This window comes from Mobula birostris, chromosome 2 (assembly GCF_030028105.1).
Source record: "Mobula birostris isolate sMobBir1 chromosome 2, sMobBir1.hap1, whole genome shotgun sequence".
Classification (NCBI taxonomy): domain Eukaryota; kingdom Metazoa; phylum Chordata; class Chondrichthyes; order Myliobatiformes; family Myliobatidae; genus Mobula; species Mobula birostris.
In genome coordinates, this window is record NC_092371.1 from 79376516 (window position 1) to 79402629 (window position 26114).

The following is a 26114-nucleotide window of genomic DNA, read 5'->3' on the forward strand; positions in this document are numbered from 1 at the left end:
TTGCGTAAAACATGTTTTAATGCACTGATTTCTATAGTGCAAATCCAGCTGCCTTTTCACAAGATAAAAGTATCCTAAGGACGTTCAAAAGCAAGTGATTCTGCGGACAATTATTAAAAAGTGCAAAAGCAAAATGTCGCCTCAACTCCCAGAAGGGATGGAAGGTGTAGCTCCTCCACCCTGACGGCGGCCTCACCTTGGCTCAACAAGGTGTGGGGAATACAAGGTGTCGGAACAGGAATGGGAATCAGAATTAAGAAGTTTGGCCACCAGGAAGTACTGCTTGTGGCGGACAGTGCGGAGGTGTTTGACGAAGCGGTTCCCCAGTTTATGATGGGACTTACCAATGTAGAGGAGGCCTCATCGGGAGCACTGTATACAATAGACAACGCACCTGATTTACAGGTGAAGTGTTGCCTCACCTGGAAGAACCATTTAGGGCCCTGAATTGAAGGAGGAGGTGAATGGACAGGTGCAGCCTTTAGGTTGTTTGCAGGGTTGTGTGCCTGGAGGGAAATTAGTGGGAAGGGAGAATGGAGAAGGGAATCACAGAGGGAGTCATCCCTGCAGAAAACTGGGGGGTGTGTGAACTAAAGATATGTTTACTGTGAATGTTGTGTTCCACACACTGCAACGTTCTGCATGGTGACACAAACTACATGGTTTACAGTCTGAGGTTAGCTACCAACTGGAACAGGGAGCAATCAATCAATAAGATATTGTGTTAACAAAGAAATCAATTCTTCTCAACTACCCTGCTCCTAAGTCATTTAGATTTCAATTTCTTCGCACGAAGATTTCTTTTCACCATTGAAGCAAGCGCTCTGTTAACTGGGAATCAGAAAATAACCAAGGAAACTACGAGATTAAACCAACAAGGACGAGAAATAAAACAATTACATAATGCACAGGAAATTCCCCACTCTTCCTACTCGAAGAGCTACAACATTCTCTTTCTACTTAGACAGCTTTATCACTCCACGCCTGACGATGTGATTGATCGTCACTCCTGGGCTTGTCACAACACCGGCGCAGGGTCAATATCATCACTATCCTGCAGGTAGATACAAACATGCAATGATTAACCACCATTCCGAAGAGAAAAGAAAATCATTTCATGTTATTTAAACTTGAAAAGGGCTTAAGAAAAACAATTTCCTTGCACTGCCACACATCTCCAAATCCACACTGATCTCAGCTTTCAACGAAAGCCCCTTCCACCCATCTTCTCCTTGTCATTATTTCTGAGGAAGGAAAGGGGACATTTCCACAGTCTCCCTGCATGACAAACGTCAAACTGTGACTGGAGAAGCTCACACACCCATAGCAGGCGAAAACCAACACTAATATTTCCTGAGTATAACAGCCAAACAGAGAAAGGATTGAGAGCATCTGCAAGAGGCAATGTCTCAGGACAGTGAGATCATTCAGCACCTCATCCCTCTTCCTGTTGTTGCCATTGGGCAGGAGGCAGAGAGCAGCAAAAAGCTAATTTTGTGGCATCTGTATGCAGGGTATGTATGCCCATGATAGTCACACGACATTACAGCACAGAAACAGGCTTTCGGCCCATCCAGTCTATCCCAAACTATTAATCTGCCTTGTGCCATCAAACTGTACCCGGACCACCACCGTCTGTACCCCTGTATCTATCCAAATTTCTCTTAAATGTTGAAACTAAGTTTGAATCCACCAATCCATTCCACAGTCTTATTACCCTCTAAGTGAAGAAGCTCCCCTTCATGATCTCATTAAATATTTCTCCTTTCACCCTTAACCCATAACCTCTGGTTGTTATCTCACCCAATCTCAAAAGCTTGCTAGCTTTTACCCTATCGATACCCATCATAATTTTATCTTACGACTTTGCAGAAGCTATTACAGTAGCACTGTGACATCTCACTCTTCTTACCCATGGCTCGGGTAACTTCCTGGTCCTACACCATTGGGCAAAGTGTCTCCGTGCAGCTTGCACAGTCTCCTCGTTGGTCTTCTTGCAGTATACTTGGATCAGCTGCTCTGAAAACTTATCTGGTAGCATCTGAGATACCTGGGTGGGCACCAGAGAGAGAGAAGATTAATACCCACAACCACAAGGAGATATACAAACATACGAGGTTGTTGGCCACACAGTTCTTCCAGCCTATTGCACCTTCCAGTAAGATCACGACTAATCTGTTGTAACTTCCAATCCACAATCTTGACTACTCACAGTAATCGCCCACTAGTTTATCATGCCTTTGTCTTAAAAGTACTCAAGTTCTCTGCTTCAAAGAAAAAAGTTCCAAGGATGCATGATCACTGAGAGAAAAGGCTTTGCCTCACCTCTTAAACAAGCAACCATCTATTTTTAAAAACTGAACGCCTAGTTCTACAGTTTCAAAAAGAAAACACCCTTTCCACTTCAATCCTGGCAAGCCCTGTTAGACTATGCTTCAAACAATTCTCCTCCCACATTTATAAAGTCCAGGAAATGCACGTTAAGCCTGTCCAAACTATCCTGTTATGACAACTGACCACAATGAGCTTCCTAGAGCAATGGAGCAAGGTTCAGATGGAGACACACCAAGTTCAGAGCTGGATCCCAGTGAGACAGCCAAGATCTCCAGAGACTATGATGGCTGGGAAGCAGACTGAAAAGACTGGAAAGCCCACAATGAGACCAGGTCACACCCCCAGCAGTGGCCAGTGCAAGGCTGGAAGGAAACAAGTTCACACGCTGCTTCAGCAGCCAAATGTGTTTATACCTCTGATGCTCGGGAGGTTACCTGCTTGCTTCTGATTGGGAAGGCCTTGTCGGGGTTATTCTTGCAGTAGAATCGAACATTATTAATGGGGTTTTTCTCTTTCATCCCGTAGTTCATTGGAATAACCTAGTGTGAGAAATTTTAGTTATATTTATTCACGGTCAAAAACAAATTATTCTCTCGTAGACAGCCACAAAATAAAACAAACTGTATTTTTTATCACATTGGTCACAAGCCCATCGACTATGAAAGTTACTCTGTTAATAGAAGTGCAGTCTCTTAGTTCCACAGCGCAGGCTCAATCCCGAACTCCTGTACAGAGATTACACAATTTCCCTGTGAACACGCAAATTTCCCTGAGGTGCACCAGTTCCCCCACGTGCCAATGACATACGGGTTAAACGTCTGTGGTAAATTACACCTACAGTGCGGGTAAGTGATAGAATCTGGGGGGATTTGATGGAAATGAGGGAAGAATCAAATGAGATGTGTGCACAGGTGTTTGGTGATTGCCACAGAGTCAGTAACCCGGGTTTAATCCTGACCTCAGGGACTGTCTATGTGGAGTTTGCATGCTCTCCCTGTAACCAAGGGGAATTCCTCGGGGTCTCAGATTTTCTCCCAAATCCCAAACTGTGCACATTTGTAGATTAAGTGACCACTGTAATGTACCCTTGGTGTGCAGGTGAGTGCTGGAATCTGTACTGAGTCAATAGGAACATGTGGAGAATAAAATAGGTGAGGGTAGGATTAGGTAAATGGGTACCTGATGACTGGCTGAAGGGCTTGGTTCCATAATGGCACAATCTGCCAGATGTATGGAGAACTCTCCTCTCCATCATTAACGAGCCAGTACTCACATTTACAATGAGATCCTCTGCCTCGAGTTGAATGTTCCCAGGTTCTGAGGAAACAGCTGCAGCCACTTTAGTCTTCAGATCATCAATCTCCTCCTGATGGAGAGAGAACATTTCAAGTGAGTTTGATTAAATTTGTAAATGTACAAATAAAATCCAATGTACAATAGAACAGTGACCGCAGTCTGTGACAGTCAACGCCCTACAGGGATTGTAATGTTACAAATGACCGTCTAGGAGAGCAAACGTTTTTGAGAGCATATGCCCAAATTTTCTCGAATGCCATTATAATTTTGAGCAGGGATTATCAATGATTGATGAATTAGTAACAATAATTATGGACTTTTATTCCCAAGGAAATATAATGAGTCCCGTTGCTTATTTACGTGCATTCATTGTGTAACGCCCTGGTTAAAATTTTTACAATGCTGTAGGTATTTCATTTTAGTAGTTCTGTAAGAGCTGTCAGTGAGGGGCTAATGATACTTGTTAGAAAAGGGGTTTCAATTGTTTTACTATTGATAAACGTATAACAGAGAGAGATTGAAAAAAAATGAAGCATTTCAGAAAATCTGTTCAAAAATTATTGTAGGAGCAATGTATCTGTTCTCTCTCTTTGTACTTCTATGCTGTGGGGTTTATTATGTTTATGATGGTAACTGGCTACATGAGTGGGGGTGGGGTAAATCGAAGGGACTAAGTTGCATATTCTTGTTTATTTCATTGCAGTTTATAGCTTGGGACTGATGCAGCTCATATTATTTGCTGAATTCCGAGATAACGCTCAATAATGCTTAGAAAAGCTGACATCATGGTGTAAAACAAACAATCAGATAATCACCAACACTTGGTTTAAACAACATCCAAGAAGGAAATGGACATGCAGAAGCCCAGATGGGAACAGCAAAAATCAAATCGACTACATAACAATCAATAACAGATTCAAAAACTCGATAAGCCAGTCTAAAAGCTACCCTAGAGCAGACTGTGGAAGCGACCACATACCAGTCATTTGCAAAATGAAATAAAGATGAGAAAATTAACGGAACCACTGGATTATCAACAACTACAAAACAACCCTCATCTGAAAACAGAATACACAATCAAGGTGAAAAACCATTTTCAATTGCTGCAGGATGAAGGAGGCAAATCTTCCTGGGACATACTGAAGGAATCCATGGCTGTAGCTGCAAAAGAAACCATCCCACGAAAAGAACAGAAAAGTAGGAAGAAATGGAAAACTGAAATTATAATACAATTGATGCAACAAAAACAGACCATCAAACCAAGAGACAGCGAAGAATACAAACAACTTGGTAAGACAATAAAAAGAAAATGCAGAAAAGCTAAAGACAGGTGGCTAAATGAGAAATGCTCGGAGATAGAAATGCTACAAACCCATAACTCTGGATCAAAGTTGATGCACAGTAAGATTAAAGAACTAACGGGGAAATTACCTTGCTCAGCAAGTGGATGCATCAAGGCAAAAGACGACAGCTTAATTATGAACAAAGAGGAAATCCTAAACAGATGGACAGAATATATAAAAGAACTTTTTGAAGACCAAAGAGGAGAAAACCGAACATAAAGAAGAATCTTGAAGGACATAGCATTCTAAAATCAGAAATTTGAGCAGCCGTAAATAAAACAAAACATAACAGAGCAACTGGTCCAGACAACATCGTTGTTGAAATGATACTGGCCTTAGAAGATTTTGGAATAGAGAAAATAACAGAAATAGCAAATGAAATCTATGATCATGGGGAGATACCTGATGATTGAAGTAAATCAGTGTTCATCATCAAAGAAAGAGGGAGCAACAGAATGTGAGTTACATCGTACAATAAGCCCGATGAGCCACGTGGCAAAAATTATTCTCAGAGTAGTATGGAGGAATTTAAGGTGGGGGGTTCCATGGGAGGCAGGGTTTAAAGGTCGGCACAACATCGTGGGCCGAAGAGCCTGTACTGTGCTGTACTGTTCTATATTCTATTTTCTATGTTTTAATCACGATGAGAGCAAGATACTGTATAAAATCAGAAATCAGTAAAGAACAATGCGGTTTTGTGGAAAACACTGGAACCAGAAATGCAATTTTCATGCTACGGATGATCTGTGTACGAGCAATCCAGGTACAAAAGGACATCTACCTATGTTTCATCGACTATACGTAAACTTTTGACACTGTCAGACAGCAAGATCTCCTGGAAATGCTTCAAGATCTTGACATAGATGGGAAAGATATATGTTTCTTAAGAAACTTATACTGGGACCAGACAGCATCCATCAGAAAAGAAAGAGAAGTAAGTGAGTATGTGAATATCGTGAGAGGAGTCAGGCAAGTTTCTGTCTTTTCACCAGACTTATTCAACCTGTATAGTGAAAATATCTTGAGAAGTATTAAAGACATCAAAGGATTCACAATTGGAGGCCATAATATAAATAACATCAGATATGCTGACGACATTGTACTAATAGCTGAATCAGAAACAAAACTAAAGAACTACTCACTACAGTGGCAGCAGAAAGTAATCGCAGAGGCCTCTCAATCAGCACCAAGAAGACAGAAAGCATGGTCATCTCCAGAAAGACAAACATCCCACAATGTGTGATCAAGATCGGAAATACAAATATCATACAAGTCGACAAATTCAGATATCTTGGCAGCCTAATAACAAGCAATAGCAGGTGCGACACAGATATCAAATACAGAATAGCAATGGCGAAAGAAGCTTTCCAAAAAATGAAGACCATATTAACAGACAGAAAGATGAGCATGTACACTAAAAACAGAATACTGCAGTGCTACATTTACTCTATCCTGACTTACGGAAACGAATGCTGGACCATTTCCCCAGCAATGGAAAAGAGACTAGAAGCAGCTGAATTATGGTTCTACAGGAGAATATTAAAAATATCATGGACCACACACACCTCAAATGAAGAAGTTCTCAGAAGAGCCCAAGCAATTCGATCACTCATACCAACAATGAGAAAGACAACTCAGATTCCTAGGACACATCATGCGGCAAGATGAACTAGAAAAACTCATGCTCTCTGGAAAGATTGAGGGGAGCAAACCTAGAGGAAGACCTCAGCTTATGTACATCAGAAGCATAGCCAGGTGGCTACACATCGAGGAAATGGAAGTCATCCAAAAAACGAAGGATAGATCTATATGGAAAACCATGGTCACCAAAGTCCGCATCGGATACGGTACCTAGACAGACAGAATGCTTAGTTACATGTTTGCTAATTGCTAATAGAGGATCAAATGAAAGGTTCGACTTCTGGAGCAATCATTGGAGCAGTGGGCACGTCACACATGTATAACAGTCCATATGGTCATAGGTAAAAGGCGAATGTCCTGTTTTGATTTTGGATTAGTTTTGCCACTACTTTTCTGGCAGCAAAATTTTTCAGTAGTTATACTAAATGAACATCAGCTTTTGGATATGCTGAGAAATTAGAAGCACCACAGCTTGGAGCAGCTTGTTAATTCATGTTGTGTATTTTGGATTTGAAACAAAGCATTGAATGGTCAGTGTTGCTGTGTCTGACTGGGTTGGAGTGAAAAGCTCTATAGTGTTTTCCTGAAGTGTTTGACCCTTCAGTGTGTTGAAAAGCTGAATTGAAACTGCCATTGTTTTGTCTGGGACAAGATGAGTTCAGCTGGAAGCAGTAACCTGGAAGGCAAGACAGAGCAATTAAATATATACGCGATGTTGAAGGTCAGTTCCCTATTTACAAAGTCAAAGAACAGTCTGTAACCAGGGATACATCCGATGAGTTACAGGATGATGTACACCCTGAGGAGAGTGTGTCTAACGTACATACAGCATGTATTGCAACCGCAAGCCAAACATCCCATGCAATTGATACCACCTCAGTATACATTAGAATAGAGGCTGATTTAGCTGAGTTATATGCAAGGCAACACATATTAGACAATAGACAATAGGTGCAGGAGTAGGCCATTTGGCCCTTCGAGCCAGCACCGCCATTCACTGTGATCATCCACAATCAGTACCCCGTTTCTGCCTTCTCCCCATATCCCTTGCCTCTGCTATCATTAAGAGCTCTATCTAACTCTTTCTTGAAAGCATCCAGAGAATTGGCCTCCACTGCCTTCTGAGGCCGAGCATTCCACAGATCCAGAACTCTCTGGGTGAAAAAGTTTTTCCTCAACTCTGTTCTAAATGGCCTACCCCTTATTCTCAAACTGTGGCCTCTGGTTCTGGACTCCCCCAACATTAGAAACATGTTTCCTGCCTCTAGCGTGTCCAATCCCTTAATAATCTTATATGTTTCAATCAGATCCCCTCTCATCTTTCTAAATTCCAGTGTATACAAGCCCAGTCGCTCCAATCTTTCAACATATGACAGTCCCGCCATCCTGGGAATTAACCTCGTGAACCTCCGCTGCACTCCCTCAATAGCAAGAATGTCCTTCCTCAAATTTGGAGACCAAAACTGCACACAATACTCCAGGTGTGGTCTCACCAGGGCCCTGTACAACTGCAGAAGGACCTCTTTGCTCCTATACTCAACTCCCCTTTTTATGAAGGCCAACATGCCATTAGTTTTCTTCACTGCCTGCTGTATCTGTATGCTTACTTTCAGTGACTGATGAACAAGGACACCTAGACCTCATTGTACTTCCTCTTTTCCTAAATTGACACCATTCAGATAGTAATCTGCCTTCCTGTTCTTGCCACCAAAGTGGATAACCTCACATTTATCCACATTAAACTGCATCTGCCATGCATCTGCCCACTCACCCAACCTGTCCAAGTCATCCTGCATTGTCTCAACATCCTCCACACATTTCACACTGCCACCCAGCTTTGTGTCATCTGCAAATTTGCTTATGTTACTTTTAATCCCTTCATCTAAATCATTAATGTACCGTATATTGTAAATAGCTGCGGTCCCAGCACCGAGCCTTGCGGTACCCCACTAGTCACCACCTGCCATTCTGAAAAGGACCCGTTAATCCCTACTCTTTGTTTCCTGTCTGCCAACCAATTTTCTATCCATGTTAGTACCCTACCCCCAATACCATGTACCCTATTTTGCCCACTAATCTCCTATGTGGGACTTTATCAAAGGCTTTCTGAAAGTCCAGGTACACTACATCCACTGGCTCTCCCTTGTTCATTTTCATAGATACATCCTCAAAAAATTCCGGAAGATGAATCAAGCATGATTTCCCCTTCGTAAACCCATGCTGACTCGGACTGATCCTGATACTGCTATCCAAATGTGCTGCTATTTCATCCTTTATTATTGACTCCTGCATCTTTTCACCACTGATGTCAGGCTAACTGGTCTATAATTCCCTGTTTTCTCTCTCCCTCCTTTCTTAAAAAGGGGGACAACATTAGCTACCCTCCAGTCCTCAGGAACTGATCCTGAATCTATAGAACATTGGAAAATAATTACCAGTGCCTCCACGATTTCGAGAGTCACCTCCTTAAGTACCCTGGGGTGCAGACCATCAGGCCCTGGGGATTTATCAGCCTTCAGTCCCATCAGTCTATCCAACACCATTTTCTGCCTAATGTGAATTTCCTTCAGTTCCTCTGTTTCCCAAGGTCCTCCGGCCACTACTACATCTGGGAGATTGTTTGTGTCTTCCCTAGTGAAGACAGATCCAAAGTACCTGTTCACCTCGTCTGCCATTTCCTTGTTCCCCATAGTAAATTCACCCGTTTCTGTCTTCAAGGGCCCAACTTTGGTCTTAACTAATTTTTTCCTCTTCACATACCTAAAGAAGCTTTTACTATCCTCCTTTATATTCTTGGCTAGCTTGTCTTCGTATCTCATGTTTTCCTCCCGTATTGCCTTTTTAGTTATCCTCTGTTGCTCTTTAAATGTTTCGCAATCCTCTGGCTTCCGGCTGATCTTTGCTATGTTATACTTCTCTTTTATTTTTATACTGTCCTTGACTTCCCTTGTCAGCCACGGTCGCCCCTTACTCCCCTTAGAATCTTTCTTCCTCTTTGGAATGAACTGATCCTGCACCTTCTGTATTATTCCCAGAAATACCTGCCATTGTTGTTCCACTGTCATCCCTGCTAGGGTATCTTTCCAGTCAACTTTGGCCAGCTCCTCCCTCATGGGTCCATAGTCCCCTTTGTTCAACTGTAATACTGACACTTCCAATCTTACAATCTCCCTCTCAAATTGTAGATTAAAACTTATCATATTATGGTCACTACCTCCTAATGGCTCCTTTACCTCGAGTTCCCTTATCAAATCCGGTTCATTACACCACACTAGATCCAGAATGGCTTCTCCCTGGTAGGTTCCAGTACAAGCTACTCTAAGAATCCATCTCAGAGGCACTCCACAAACTCCCTTTCTTGGGGTGCAGTACCAACCTGATTTTGCCAGTCTACCTGCATGTTAAAATCCCCCATAACAACTGTAGCATTACCTTTGCGACATGCCAATTTTAACTCTTGACTCAACTTGCACCCTACATCCAGACTACTGTTTGAGGGCCTGTAGATAACTCACATTAGGGTCTTTTTGCTCTTACAATTTCTCAGTTCTATCCATACTGACTTTACATCTCCTGATTCTATGTCACCCCTCGCAAGGGACTGAATTTCATTCCTCACCAAAAGAGCAACCCCACCCCCTCTGCCCACCTGTCTGTCCTTTCGATAGGACGTGTATCCCTGTATATTCATTTCCCAGCCCTGGTCCTCTTGCAGCCATGTCTCTGTTATTCCTATAACATCATACTTGCCAATTTCCAACTGAGCCTCAAGCTCATCCACTTTATTTCTTATACTTGGTGCATTCATATATAATACTTTTAATCCATTACTCCCCTCACCTTTCACATCAATTCCTATTGCACTTGGCCATACTCTCCGATCCCTCTCTGAGCTTTCTGACCCGTTAATTCTGTTGCCTTTCTTAACTTTCCCTTTTAACTCCATCCTTATATTTTCTCTCCTCCCCCCCACCCCCCGACTACTTAGTCCAAACACACCAGTGTAGCAGTGGCAAACCTGCCTGCCAGAATGCTGGTCCCCTGCCTGTTAAGGTGCAACCTGTCCCTTTTGTACAATTTATCCTCATCCCAAAACAGATCCCAGTGGTCTAAGGATCTAAATCCCTGCTTCCTGCACCAGTTCCTCAGCCACACATTCAGATCCCCTATCTCCCTGTTCCTGCCCTCACCAGCATGAGGAACTGGAAGCAAACTGGAGATAACCACCCTGGAGGTCCTGCTTTTCAGCCTTCTTCCGAGTTCTCTGCAGTTACGCTGCAGAATTTCTTTCCTCCTCTTCCTGAGGGATATTGAGGGATAAGCAGGGTCAGATTGGGTAACAAGGCAGTAAAGACCAATGTGTAAGTGGAGCAAGAAATTAGGAAAGGCAAAAGGAAATTTGACCTTTTCTCTAAGATCATAGTGAGTACTGGATAAGTGACAGTGGACACATGTTGCATTTGTCTTAGGCACAAATGAAATCCCACATGGAGTCTGATCCAGCTTTGGTCTCCTGAATTGGCAAAAGGACATGCATGACGTTGTAGAAGAGCTGCACAAGAATGCTTTCAGAGTTGGCAGAGAAATTAAGCAGACCAAACTTGGATTTGAGGTTAGAGGAACAAGATGTCCTATTGAAATCCACAGACTGGAGCTCACAGGATAGATGCAGGAAAGCTGTGTACGAAAGGAATGGGGTTGCACCTGAACCCAGTGGGACCAATATCCTTGCAAGCAGGTTTGCTGGAGTTATTGTGGAGAATTTAAACTCATTTGGCAAGGCGTTGAGAACTGGAGAGACAGGGCTGAGGACGGGGCAGTTGGTTAACAAATAGAGGCAGTGTGTAGTGAGACTGCATGGACAGACTGAAGATTGGGCAAAATTGCAGACAATGGGATGACTGGCAATATGAAGGCGGGTCAAAATTGAAAAGTGTGATGAGTACAGGACTGAAGTTGTTGTATTTAATGCACACAATATATGGAATAAGATAGATGAACCTGTAGCAGTTACAGATTAGCATGTAGGACGCTGTGGGCATTACTGGGAGTGTAACGTCGATGGATACACATTGTATCGAAAGGACAGGTAGGTAGGCAGAGGGACTGGGTGGTTTTGTTGGAAAAAATGCGACCAAATCATTAGAAAGAAGTGACATAAGGTAAAAAGGAGTAGAATCATTGTGGGTCAAGCTCAGTAACTGCAAAGGTAAAAAGACCCCAAACAGTAGCAAAGATATGGTTTACAAATTACAAGCGGAAATAGAAAATGGATGCCAAAAGGGCAAGGTTACAATAGTCACGGGGGATTTCAATATGCAGGTAGATTGGGAAAATCAAGCTGATGCTGGATTTCAAGAGGTGATTATGTAGAATGCCTACAAGACGCCTTTTTAGAGCAGCTCATGGTGGAGCCCACAAGCGGATCAACTATTGTGGATTGGGTGTTGTGCAATGAACTGGAATTGATTAGAGAGTTTAAGGTAAAGAAATGCTTAGGAGCCAGTGATCACAATATGATAGAATTCACCCTGCTATTTGAGAAGGGGAAGCTAATGTCACATATATCAGTATTACAGTGGAGTAAAAGGAATTGCGGAGTTATGAGAGAGGAGCTGGCCAAAACTGATCAGCCTGTGTGGACTTCTGGGGCACCTATTGAGTGGCGATCTCGGGCAGCACCAGAGCTCAATGGATATTAAATATTCCCATTTCAGCCTGATACAGATGGGAATCACAAATATGTCCAAGTTACATACAAATACGTAGTTAATAAAGATGTTGCAATGCAATTTAATAAACTGTCACTGCTTAAAACCAATGGAAAGAAAGCTGATTGTAGCCGCACTTCTCACTGGATTCCATGTTGGAAACATGGCTGCAGGTCAGGAATACAAGTGTGTTTAAAAAAATGGAGCTTTAGACTCATAAAATCAACTATCTTGCTGGCAAACATACAGTCTCCAGTAAATAAAATCGAAGACCTCAGAGCTATGGTGCTGTATCAGAGGGACATTAGGACCTCATGCATCCTTTGCTTCCAAGAATCCTGGGTAACCCCTTCCATACTGGATGCAGCGATTCAAATTGTCAGGTTTACTATACACCGTCAGGATAGGACTATTGATGTCTCAAAAGCAGGGGTGGAGGTGTGTGCCTCATGACCAACTTCTCTTGGTGTACAAACGTACAGTGCTGTCCCAATTCTGCTCACCAGGTCTGGAATATCTTGCAATTAATTGCCTTCCAATTCACCTGCCGCAGAAGATTTCTGTGATCATTTTGTTAGTGGTATACATTCCACCTCAGGCCAATGTCAAGCAGGTTTTAGATTATCTGAGCAACGGGATCAATATGCATGAAACAGAACACCTTAATGCCTTCACCATCATTTTGGGGTATTTTAACCAGGCCGGCTTGAAAAATTCACTAAATATTTACCATCAACAAATCACTTGTAGTACCAGAGGAAACAACACACTGGGCCACTGTTAAGCCTGATTTATACTTTTGCATCAATGTGACGCTGTAAGTACTGCGTTGCCGCAAACCCTACGCAGAGCCAATGCGGATCCCAACGCCAGAGCCTGACGTGCACCTCTCCCAAAATGTAACTACGTGTCGCAGCAATGCAGAACGCAACAGCTGTGATTGGTCCGCTTGGTAGCATTGCATTTCATCCTAGGCTGCAATATATTCCCTTTGGGCGACTGAAGGGCAGGGAAGGAACTCTGGCTGCAATGCTTTCCATAAAGCTTTACGGACCTCCGAAATTATGGAGGACACATTTCGCTTTTACGAAAAAAGACGCTCGCTTCTTGTTTACCCCAAGAAAGACTACCATGACCATGAAGCCTTGCACGGGCAGGTGTGTGCGCATGCGTGGCATGCGGGAATTGCAGTGCGACACAGACACACCGATGTACAAGTATAAATGCTCACAATGCGCGTAGGTCACTTGCGTAGGTTACGGCGTCGTGTTACTGCAGAAGTATAAATCAGGCTTCATAGCAGCATCAAGAATGCCTACCGTGGTATTCCACGCCCTCACTCCGGAAAGTCTGATCACCTAGTTGTACTAATCCTTGAGTGTAGGCAGAGACTAAAGACTGTAGCACCAGTAGTGAGGACCAAGAAGGTGTCGACAAGGGACGCTTACAGGACTACCTTGAATCAGTGGACTGGACCGTATTCAGGGATTCATCTTCGAATCCGGATGAGTATGCTTCAGTTTACTTTTAATTCCCTCATCTAAATCATTAATATATATTGTAAACAGCTGCGGTCCAAGCACTGAACCCTTCGGTACCCCACTGGTCACCGCCTGCCATTCCAAAAGGGATCCGTTAACTGCTACTCTTTGTTTTCTGTCCACCAGCCAATTTTCAATCCATGTCAGTACTCTGCCCCCGTACCATGTGCCCTAATTTTGCCCACTAATCTCCTGTGGGGGACTTTATCAAAGGCTTTCTGAAAGTCCAGGTACACTACATCCACTGGCTCTCCCTTGTCCATTTTCATAGTTACATCCTCAAAAAATTCCAGAGGATTAGTCAAGCACGATTTCCCCTTTGTAAATCCATGCTGACTCGGACCAATCCTGTTACTACTATCCAGATGTGTCATAATTTCATCTTTTATAATTGACCCCAGCATCTTTCCCACCACCGATGTCAGGCTAACCGGTCTATAATTCCCTGTTTACTCTCTTCCTCCCTTCTTGAAGAGAGGGACAACATTAGCCACCCTCCAATCCACAGGAACTGATCCTGAATCTATAGAACATTGGAAAATGATTACCAATGCGTTCATGATTTCTAAAGCCACCTCCTTAAGTACCCTGGGATGCAGACCATCAGGTCCCGGGGACTTATCAGCCTTCAGACCCAACAGTCTATCCAACACCATTTCCTGCCTAATATAAATTTCCTTCAGTTCGTCCATTGCCCTAGGTCCTTTGGCCACTATTACACCATCATTCCCACAATCCTAATCAATAAGTTACAGTAGCTGGGCCTCTGTACGTCCCTATGAAATTGGATTCCATGTTGGAAACTTGGCTGCAGGTCAGGAATACAAGTACGTTTAAGGAAATGCATTTGTAGACTCCTAATACCAACTACCTTGCTGGCAAACCTACAGTCTCTAGTGAATGAAATTGAAGATCTCAGCACTAGGGTGCTGTATCAGAGAACATTAGCTGAATGTAGTGATTCAGATTGACAGGTTATCTTAGCAGAGGTGGAGGTTTGTGCCTCATGATCAACTCCTCTTGGTGCACAAATGTACCAGTGCTGTCCCAAATTTGCTCACCAGACCTGGAATATCTCGCAATTAAGTGCCTTCCAATTTACCTGCTGCAGGAAATTTCTGTGATCATTTTGGAACCAATGTACTTTCCACCTCAACCAATGTCAAACAGGCTTTGGATGATCTGAGCAATGGGATCAACATGCACGAAACAGCAGAAATTGATGCCTTCACCATCATTTTTAGGGATTTTAACTCACTAAATATTTATCATCAACAAATCACTTGTAGTACCGGAGGAAACAACACACTGGACCATTGTTACACCATCATCAAGAATGCCCTCCGTGCTCTTCCATGCCCTCACTATGGAAAGTCTGATCACCTGGCTGTACTTCTACCCCCTGAATACAGGCAGAGACTGAAGACTGCAGCACCAGTAGTGAGGACCCAGAAGGTATGGACAAGGGAGGCACAGGAGTGGTTGTAGGACTGCTTTGAATCGGTAGACTGGACTGTATTCAGAGATTCATCTTCGAATCTGGATGAGTATGACACAATTGTTATTGACTTTAGTTCAGCTGGAAGTAGTATTCTAAAGGCAGGATGATGCAACCCTGGCTGACAAGGGAAGTCCAAGCCAACATAAAAGTCAAAGAGAGAGCATCTAATACAGCAAAAATTAGTGGGAAGTTAGAGGATTGGGAATCTTTCATAAACCAACAGAAGGCAACTAAAAAAGTCATAAAAAAGGAAAAGATAGAATACATTAAAAAGATAGCAAATGGAGAGTGAGGGAAATGGCCACAGAAAATGCAATAATATGGAAGGTTAGATTTCTAAGAAGGAGAGAAGTAGCTCTAGTTGCACATTGGGCTTTTACCACCTTGAGTGGATGGTTCTTTTTTAACCGGATGGTACCCAGTCAGACTGAAAACATAGCAAAGGGAACTTTACAAATGGTGCCAGAGACCAGCCAAATGTTGTTTTATGCTCCTCAGAATTAACTGGTGGGAGTTTAGGAATGGATCCTTAGTGAACAGGAAAGGCTGAGTGTTGGCTGATGTGAGGGGTCCAAGTTTTCTGAGGCATTTAAATAATATACAAGGCATCCGTTAGTCTTGCGAGACCATGGATCTGCACCTGGAAAGTTTCACTCTCCAGGGCGCAGGCCTGTGCAAGGTTGTTTGGAAGACCGGCAGTTGCCCATGCTGCAAGTCTCCCCTCTCCACGACACCAATGTTGTCCAAGGGAAGGGCAAGGGCCGATACAGCTTGGCACCAGTGTTGCCACAGAGTGGTTAAGTGCCTTGCTCAGGGGCACAACGTGCTGCCTCTGCTGGGGCTCGAACTCATGACCTTCAGGTCGCTAGTCAAATGCCTTAACCACTTGGCCATGTGCCCACACATTTATAATTTCAATAACTTAGTTGGGCAGCTGGAGGTGCAGCTTTCAATGCGTTGAAGTTCTGCCTTGCCCAGTTCTATCAGTCAGTAGCCACACCTGAGACCTACAGCCACAATCTTGAAATTTAGCATGGGTGGACAAAAGTAAAATAAAGAGCATTCTTTTGCCTTTTCACTCAAAATAGGCTGAGTTATGAATATTTTGCTGAATCACAAAAAAATTAATCTCTGAAAAAACAGAAAGCAGTGTAACAAAAATGGGAATAAATCTATTCAGTCAGTAAAGGTGGAGTTAATACTAGTCATGTATTAAATAAGTATGATAAGTGTGATAAATATGATAAATGCTGATAAATGTGAGGTGCTACACTTTGGTAGGACTAATCAAAATAGGACATACATGGTAAATGGTAGGGCATTGAAGAATGCAGCAGAACAGAGGGATCGAGGAATAATGGTGCATAGTTCCCTGAAGGTGGAATCTCATGTGGATGGGGTAGTGAAGAAAGCTTTTGGTATGCTGGCCTTTATAAATCAGAACATTGAGTATAGGAATTGGGATGTAATGTTGAAATTGTGCAAGGCATTGGTGAGGCCAAATTTGGAGTATTGTGTACAGTTTTGGTCACTGAATTATAGGAAATATGTCAACAAAATAGAGAGAGTACAGAGAAGGTTTACTAGAATGTTGCCTGGGTTTCATCACCTAAGTTACAGAGAAAGGTTGAACAAGTTGGGTCTTTATTCTTTGGAATGTAGAAGGTTGAGGGGGGACTTGATAGAGGTGTTTAAAATTGTGAGGGGGATAGATAGAGTTGACGTGGATAGGCTTTTTCCATTGAGAGTGGGGGAGATTCAAACAAGAGGACATGAGTTGAGAGTTAAAGGGCAAATGTTTAGGGGTAACATGAGGGGAATGTCTTTACTCAGAGAGTGGTGGCTGTGTGGAATGACCTTCCAGTAAAAGTAGTTGAGGCAGGTTCGATGTTGTCGTTTAAAGTTAAACTGGACAGCTAGATGGACAGGAAAGAAATGGAGGATTATGGGCTGAGTGCAGGGCGGTGGGACTAGGTGAGAGTAAGAGTTCAGCACAGACTAGAAGGGCCGAGATGACCTGTTTCCGTGCTGTAATTGTTATATGGTTATATATGGTTATATGAAATTACACTTGCCAATAATATGAAAGATGACACCAAAAGTTTCTTCTGATAAATAAAGGGTAAAAGAGAGGGGAGAGTAGATATTGGACTGCTGGAAAATTATGCTGGGGAAGTAGTAAATGGGGGACAACGAAATAGCCGATGGACTGAATAAGTATTTTGCATCAGTCTTCACTGTGGAAGACACCAGCAGTAGTCTGGAAGTTTGAGCATGTTGGGGACAGAAGTGTGTGAAGTTGCCATTACTAGGGAGAAGGTGTTGGAGAAACTGAAAGGTCTGAAGGTAGATAAGTCACGTAGACCAGATGGTGTACACTCCAGGGTTCTGATGGAGGTGGCTGAAGAGATGGTTGAGGCATTAGTATTGATCTTTCAAGAATCGATGGACTGTGGCATGGTTACAGAGGACTGGAAAGTTGCAAATGTCACTCCAGTCTTCAAGAGGGGGGAAGAGGCAGAAGGAAGAAAATTACAGGCCAGTTAGTTTGATCTCAGTGGTTGGGAAAATGTTGGAATTGATTGTTAAGGATGTGGTTTCTGCTTCTTGGAGGCACATGTTAAAATAGGGTGTAGCAGACACGGTTCCCTTCAGGGAAAATTTTGCCTGATAAATTTGGTGGAATTCTTTGAAGAAATAACAAGCAGGATAGACAAATGGGAATTGGAATATGTTATCTACTAGGATTTTCAGAGGGATTTGACAAGTGAGGCTAGTTAACAAGTTAAACGCCCGTTGTATTACAGGAAATACATTACCATGGATAGAGCATTGGTTAATTGGCAGGAGGCAAAGAGTGGGAATAAACTGAGCCTTTTCTGGTTTGCTGCTGGTGACAAGTGGTGTTCCATGGGGTGTGTGTTGAGACTGTACTTTTTACGTTATACATCAATAATTTGGATGAGAGAATTAATGGCTTTGTGGTCAGGTTTGCAGACAATATAAAGATAGGGGAGGGGGCAGGTAGTATGAGGAAGCAGAGAGGCTACAGAAGGACTTGGACAGATTGGGAGAATGGACATAGAAACGGTAGATGAAATAGTGTTGGGAAGGGTATGGTCATGCACTTTAGTAGAAGAAATAAAAGTGTAGACTATTTTCAAAATGAAGAGAAAATTCTAAAATCTGAGGGGCAAAAGGACTTGAGTGCCCTCGTGCAGGATTCCCAGAAGGTGAATTTGCAGGTTAAGTTAGTGGTGAGGAAGGCAAATGCAATGTTAGCATTCATTTGGAGAGGATTGTAATATAAAAACAAGAATGTAATGTTAAGGATGTATAAGGTGCTGGTGAGGCCTCATTTGGAGTATTGTGAGCAGTTTTGAGCCCCTTATCTAAGAAAGGATGTGCTGTCATTGGAGAGGTTTCAATGGAGGTTCACAAAAATGATTCTGAGATGGAAAGGCTTATCATATGAGGACCATTTAATGGCTGCGGGGCAAAAATCGCTGAAATTCAAAGAATGAGGGGAGATCTCAGTGAAACCTAACAAATGTTAAAAGGTCTGCACAGAATAGGTTTGCAGGGGATGTTTCATCTGGTGTGGGAGTCTAAGACCAGAATAGAGGTACCTCCATTTAGAATGGAGATAAGGAGGTATTTCTTTAGCCAGAGTGTGGTGAATATGTGGAACTCCCTTTCTTGGGGTCCAGTACCAACCTGATTTTCCCAGTCTACCTGCATGTTAAAATCCCCCATAACAACCGTAGAATTACCTTTGCCACATGTCAATTTTAACTCTTGATTTAACTTGCACCCTATATCCAGGCTACTGTTTGGGGGTCTGTAGATAACTCCCACCAGGGTCTTTTTGCCCTTACAGTTTCTCAGTTCTATCCATACTGACTCTACATCTCCTGATTCTATGTCACCCCTCACAAGTGACTGAATTTCATTCCTCACCAACAGAGCCACCCCACCCCCTCTGCCAACCTGTCTGTCCTTTTGATAGGATGTGTATCCCTGTATATTCATTTCCCAGCCCTGGTCCTCTTGCAGCCATGTCTCTGTTATTCCCACAACATCATACTTGCCAATTTCCAAATGAGCCTCAAGCTCATCCACTTTATTTCTTATACTCCGTGCATTCATATATAATACTTTTAATCCTTTTAAAGTAATACTTTTACTCCCCTCATCTTTCACATCTTATTGCCACATGCGGCTGTGAACGCCAGGTCATTGGGGTATATTTGGGGCAGATTAGTCAGTGCCTGAAGGGATATGGGAGAAGGCAGGAAATTGAGAGAAATCCATCAGCCATGACAAAATAGCAGAGCAGGCTTGAATCAAGGGCGTTGGAATGGTGCAGGAACATGATGCTGAGGTAGAACAGCCATAATGTTGAATAGCAGAGAGCCTCAAAGGGCTAAAAGGATTACTATTACACCTGCTCTTCAATTTTCAGCTCGTTTCAAGGGAAGGTTCGCTGCCTTCTGGTTGTGGGAGTCATATAGAGAGTTGTGTCAGAGACTACCAGCCCGAGTAATAATTTCCTGTGTAATTGTTCTCACTTCTTCAGCCTGTGTCTGCCCAATACATTTGTACAATCTGCGGTTTATGATGTGGTTCAGGATTTTCTGTGCCTGTTCCAGCTCAGGTTCAGAGGAATTCAGAATCTGTTCAAAGATACTGTCTGTAAAAACAAAATACAAGATCAAAGAAAAACATTACAACAACATGTAATTGCACTGATTTAACAAACTTTTGTTTTCTGGTTGACTTAAAGCGAATTAGGAAGATAAATGTGTGATTCGTACTGATTAGCAATGGAGTTATACAGTTATAGAGCAATACGACACAGACCCAGGCCTATCCTGTACATGCCAAACTGTTATTCTGTTGAGTCACTTTGGCCCGTTCCTGTACCATAGGAAAAAGTTCAATGTGATTCCTACTTGGTATACACTAAAATAAAATGGAAGTCTGAAAGACAAAATGGTGCTAATTTGCAGTGAGATTATTTAGGAGAGTACAAGAGACCCAGTCGACAGCAAAGTTTGAGAAAATTAGGGGAGTACACGTGTACAGCCATAACAGTGGAAGATGGTGAAAACATGACTTTCACTGGAAGCTGAATTCATGGTGCAGGTATCACATGCATGTAAAAGTACCAGTGTAAGGGGTTTTGATGGGTATAAAAGGGGCACCTGTTTGGTGCAAGAGCTGAGTGTTTTGTCCAAGGCTAGACCACGACTGGTGGCCAGTGTTGTGATAGGGAACAGTACATTGAGAGAGTCAGAGTATGTTGAGTCAGAATTAAACTTGGACTTAGACAGAGGAGAGGCTGCGTGAAAGTCTGTCAGCATTTCACAGGTCAGCTCATTTAGAGGACGATAAGGATTATTTTGATTTCTACATTGCTATTACTTACTGCTATTGAGATTCATTTTATGATTCTTATAATTGTTTAAAAATTCATTATGTGCTTTTTCCTGGTTCAGATCAGGGTTTCACATATATATTCCTAAACCAAAGAGATGACACACATGTGCAAGGCCACAAGTAAACACTACTGGAACTAGCACAAACACATCACAAAAGGAAAAACAAATCTCAATAGCAGCAAGAGTAGCAGTACAGAAATCAAAATATTACTTATCATCCTCTAAATGAGCTGAACTGCAGAATGCCGACATATAGATGACAAACAACAATGGACTCAGCACCGATCCCTACACCACACTAGTCACAGGCCTCCAGTTAGCGAGACAACAATCTACAAACTACTCTCAGGGTTCACCTATGAAGCCAATGTAAAATCCAATTTACTAACTCATCCTGAATGCCAGGAGACCGGATGTTAACAGTCTGCTTCAAGATCTGCGTCCAAGGAGTTTGTACTTTTCCAAAAAAGAGAGATGATTTTGCATTAATTTAGAAAAGTGATTAGTAATGTACAGTTTTCTGCTTAAAATCTCTCAATGTTATAGTTTTAGACTACAGACCCTGACACCAACCATTACATCACCCATCCTCTGAGTACATTGCCCACAGTGGACTTTTGTAAGGGAATCAAGGAATACAGAGATGCTGCAGAGATAGAATTTTTGCCATGGTCTTCAATAGCAGAGAATGTTCGATGGACCAAATGGTCTTCTGTTACTCTGGATTCTTACTTTCTTCACTTGTTTGAAGGGAAGTCTCACTGCCTTCTGCCTGGAGGAGTAATCGAAAGGTGCAGTAATGTGTACGTAGTGAAGTTCCGGAACAGCCACTGTTCTTCAACCATTCGGTTCTTGAAGCAGCTGACACAAGCCTAGTCACCACATTTACCAATACTATGACCAGGTTGATTGTGTATAATTTGTTTTATTTTGTAGCTACTGCCTGTTACCCAGCAAAGAAGATCCACAATCTCTGTCTGTCCATGGTCATCTTCTCTATTCTGCCCCAGATGTAATTCAGGGTCCTCATTCCTGCCTCAGTGATGTGGCATCAAGTTGTCTTTGGTCTCTTGTGTTTCCTCCACCCTTCAGGGGTCCAATGAAGTACTGTCTTGGTGATGGAGTTGGCCTCTCTTATCATCATGTGCCAAATCCATCTCCAATGTTTCCTCATGATGATTGTGGCCAAGTCCTCTTGATGACACTGAAAGAGAAGGGCATGGTTGGAGAACCTTCTTGGCCAGAAAATACAGAGTTTCTTCCGGAGGATCATTGTATGAAATGACGACGGGTTAGCATTGAGCTCATATGGAAGTGAAGTTCTGCTGTTCCCAACGTCACAAGATTTAACTTTGTAGGAGATTATGGCATTCAAACTCTGTCACAGCTGTGGAGCATCCCTCTTTGATTCCAGTCTAGTCCAGAATCTCCACTTCGCCTGAGAGACAGCTTTCCAGAGATCATACCTACACTTTTTGTAGCATTCTTGATCTCCAAACTTGAATGCCTCTGATGCAGCTCCTAGCAAATTCCAGATTTCATTGTTCATCCAGGGCTTCTGATTGGCGAAAACCCTGAAGGATTTTGTGGGGACACACTCATCCATTGCTGTTTTAATAAAGTTTGTAATGACTCTGGCAAAGTCACTCAGCACCTCAGATGAGTTCTTGAACACGGCCCAGTCCGCTGACTCAAGGCAATCCTGTGGCCATTCCTCTGCCTCCCGAAGACACCTCTTACTTGTCTTGATGTCTGGAGTCTTGCTCTTTAGTCTCTGTCTGTATTCAGGTAGTGGAAGTGCAGCCAAATGATCCCACTTGCCAAAATGTGGTCTCCGGAACAAACAACGGGCTTTCTGCATTGTAGTGTAGCAGTAGTCTGGTGTGTTGGGACCTCTGGTGCAACAGGTTACATGCAAGTGATAATTGGGCAGATTTCCCTTCAAACAGACCTGGTTAAAGTCACTGACTATCATTTACAATGCATCAGGATGGTCTGTTTCTTGTTCACAGACAGCTTCATGCAGTTTCACAAATGTTTGCTTATAATCAGCCGCTGGTGGTATGTAAACTGCAGTCAGGATCACGGAGGAGATCTCCATGTAGAATGGTCTACATTTAATCATTAATTGTCCTCATTCAAGGGACAAGAAGTTGAAATAACCCAAAGTCGATCTGCTTAAGAGAATTGACTGAAAAGCTTATGCTGCCACCTTTTCCCTTCTCAGAGTTGAAGGTTCAATCTGTTCTGAAAACCTTAAAACCTTCCGGTCATACCACTGCGTCAGGTGTGTCTACACTTAACCAAGTTTCAGTGCAACAACAACTGAGACCTGCCTTATCTCCCTCTGAGACAGCAGCCTTGTCCTGAGATTGTCAATCTTATTTTCCAGCGACTGCACGTTCACCAACAAGATGGTGGGGAGAGGAGGCCTCATCCCCCTGCACTTCAGCCTGGTTTGAATTCAATCTCTCCTGCCGTGCTTTCAGCCATGCCGTTGACCCTTAAAGGTGCCACGCTGAACCGGTCCGTATTCAATTGTCGAACGTGTGATCTGAAGATCATTGATGTAATTTCATTGTCTGTTTTTAAGAGGAAATTTATATTCTGCAGATGCAGTAAGAGTGATTCAAAAGGAGTATATTTAAGAGGAGAACAAGTACAATTTCCTGCAGCCTGCTGAGAGTCGCCAATGTACACCAGCACCATCTTGGAGTGGGCCGTTGATCAAACTGGTTCTTGTCACGCTGCTGGGTGAGCACCATGTCAGTTTATGGATTTCATGGTGTGGAAAGAGGGTCCCTACTTTGGCTAGATTGTTCATGGCACAGAATTTTAACAGCCTTTCACCATTGTTATTCATCGTTTCACATCTATGGTGCCCATGACCCTAGTGAAGTGCAAGTTAATAGAACACAGAAATCTACAGCACATTACAGGCCTTAGTTATTCCCCACTTTGGTGTTTAGATCTCCCATGATGATGATTATTCCATAGCATGGTGTTAACTCTACCTCCAATTGCAGCTGTTCATAGAAGCTGTCCGTTAGCAATGGCTGGATGGCCTTGTCCTGTGAAGTGAAATCTGGGATTAAAGAGTAAATTCTAACCAAACTTAAGTACAAAAGTACCCACCTGTGAGTTTGGTGTAAGCCTCCATGTCATCAATGGCTGTTGACATTGTATACTGGTTCCCACCCGAGCCGCTGATCAGGATGTGTGGATCTGCCAACACCATTGCTTCCGTGATCCTAATGGATGAACATGTTTAGAATCGTGTCAGTACTGTTGTCCCACAGCCTCCTCATGATGTTGACAGCAAACACAAGAAATGGATGTGGGAATGGCCTCAGCATACTTGGGTTATAGGAGAGGAATGTGAAGGAAACATGTCTTCAAATTCACTACTCATCAGCAACACCCGAGTAAACACTGAAACAAACACACCACGTTCTGGTTAGTAAAGGGCGTGACCAAATTATCTGTCAGTTAGTAGCCAAAGGCTGACCCACGTGGTCACAGTGCCTTTCACACAGGCCAGTGCCTTTCACCAGCACAAGGGCTGGGAGAAGATGAGTGGGTGGACGCAAGGGTGTAAAATGAGTGAAAGCACCGTACCAGCCACACTGCAGGAATACTCACATGCTCTCAATGATGTTGACCACTTTGTGCTGATAGGCCCTGCGATGCAAGATGTTACGTGTGTAAAACATGTTGTACAAGTCGCCAGCTACCTGTAGAACAAGATGGAAAATGAGAGATCACTTCACCCTGTATGTGTCAGGAACAGATCCCAGGCATTGAAGTGTGTCTACATGCAAGTTATTCACCAATCTCATGATGATGACTTTTATGCCCGTTCGCAGATCAGACAGATGCGAATATCGCTGCTCCATCACATACCCCATTCATTCAGGGATTTTAATGTCAAATTATTGTCCAACAGCCATTCCTGTAAATTGACTGCTGTCCCAACACCACTCTTAAATCTCTGTACTTCTATTAGTTGTGGCCCCTCCTCCCCATTTTGCTTAATTTTCCATGTTTAACTTTAAATTGTTTTTATATCTGCAGATGCATTTCTAAATGGTCAGCAAGTTCTGAATGAGTGAGAACATAGACCACTACACCACAGTGCTGACCATTGAAACTACTCCACAATCAATCCAACACCTCCCTCCTACATAACCCTCCGTTTTCCTTCCATCCATTGCCTATCTAAGAGTACCATAAATATCCATAATGTATTGGCCTCTACCACAACGCCTGACAGAACAGTCCACACACCCATCACTCTTAGTCAGCCAAACCTACCTCTGACACCTAACTATATTTCACTACAATCACCTTAAAGTTATGTCCCCTTGTATTATCCCTTTCTGCTGTGGTAAAAAGTCTCTGGCAGTCCACTCTACCTACGCCTCTTATCATCTTATACCCTTCTATCAAGTCATTTCTCATCCTCCTTCATTCTAGGAGAAAACCATTACCTCATGACTCTGGAACTCAATTCTATGACTACTGAAGACCAACAAACCATATTCCTTCTTAATAATCTTATCAACTAGTGCAGTAACTTTGAGGGCTGTGAATGTGAGGGCTGTGAATGTGGATTCAAAGACCTCTCTGTTCCTCCTCGGTGCTAAGAATAGAACCATTAACCCTGTACTAGTTATGGCTACCGAAAAGTTTAAATCTTCTCTTCTACCGTAGTTCAGTCAGACCCATTCTCACTGATCCCCCATTGTGATCTCAGCTGTTCTTTGATGTTCAGCTTTGTGCAAAGCCAGTTATCACACAGAAACATAGAAATCAACAACACATTACAGGCCCTTCGGCCCACGATGTTGTGCCAACTACGCAACCTGGTGTAGAAATTGCCTAGAATTTCCCTCTTGCATCGCCTTCTATTCTTCTAAGCTCCATGTACCTATCTAAGAGGCTCTTAAAAGACCCTATTGTGTCCGTTTACACCACTACTGCCGGCAATGCATTCCATGCACCCACGACTCTCTGTGTGAAAAAGCTACCGCTGACATCCTCTTGGAACTTATTTCCAAGCACCTTAAAACTATGCCCCTTCGTGTTAGCCATTTCAGCCCTGGGAATAAGCCTCTGGCTATCCACACGATCAATGCCCCTTATGATCTTATACACCTGTATCAGGTCACCTCTTGTCCTCTGTCGCTCCAAGGAGAGAAGGTCAAGTTCACTCAAACTATTCTCATAAGCTATGCCTTCCAAACCAGGCAACATTCTTGTAAATCTCCTCTGTACTCTTTCTATAGTATCCACATCCTTCC

The 26114-nt window shown here is 42.9% G+C and overlaps 1 protein-coding gene across 1 annotated transcript in view; it reads right to left on the reverse strand.

Annotated features, from left to right (window-relative positions):
* Positions 1-1018: 1018 nt before the first annotated feature.
* The window catches only part of LOC140210662 (deoxynucleoside triphosphate triphosphohydrolase SAMHD1-like), a 70031-nt gene continuing 44935 nt past the window's right edge, over positions 1019-26114 (reverse strand). Inside the window, exons 10-17 of the mRNA XM_072279825.1 lie at positions 24454-24545; positions 23947-24062; positions 19939-20060; positions 12637-12651; positions 3608-3700; positions 2769-2873; positions 1913-2050; positions 1019-1054 (exon numbers count right to left, since the gene is read on the reverse strand). Of these exons, the coding sequence (XP_072135926.1) occupies positions 1019-1054; positions 1913-2050; positions 2769-2873; positions 3608-3700; positions 12637-12651; positions 19939-20060; positions 23947-24062; positions 24454-24545 (717 nt within the window). The remainder of the gene's footprint in view (positions 1055-1912; positions 2051-2768; positions 2874-3607; positions 3701-12636; positions 12652-19938; positions 20061-23946; positions 24063-24453; positions 24546-26114) is intronic.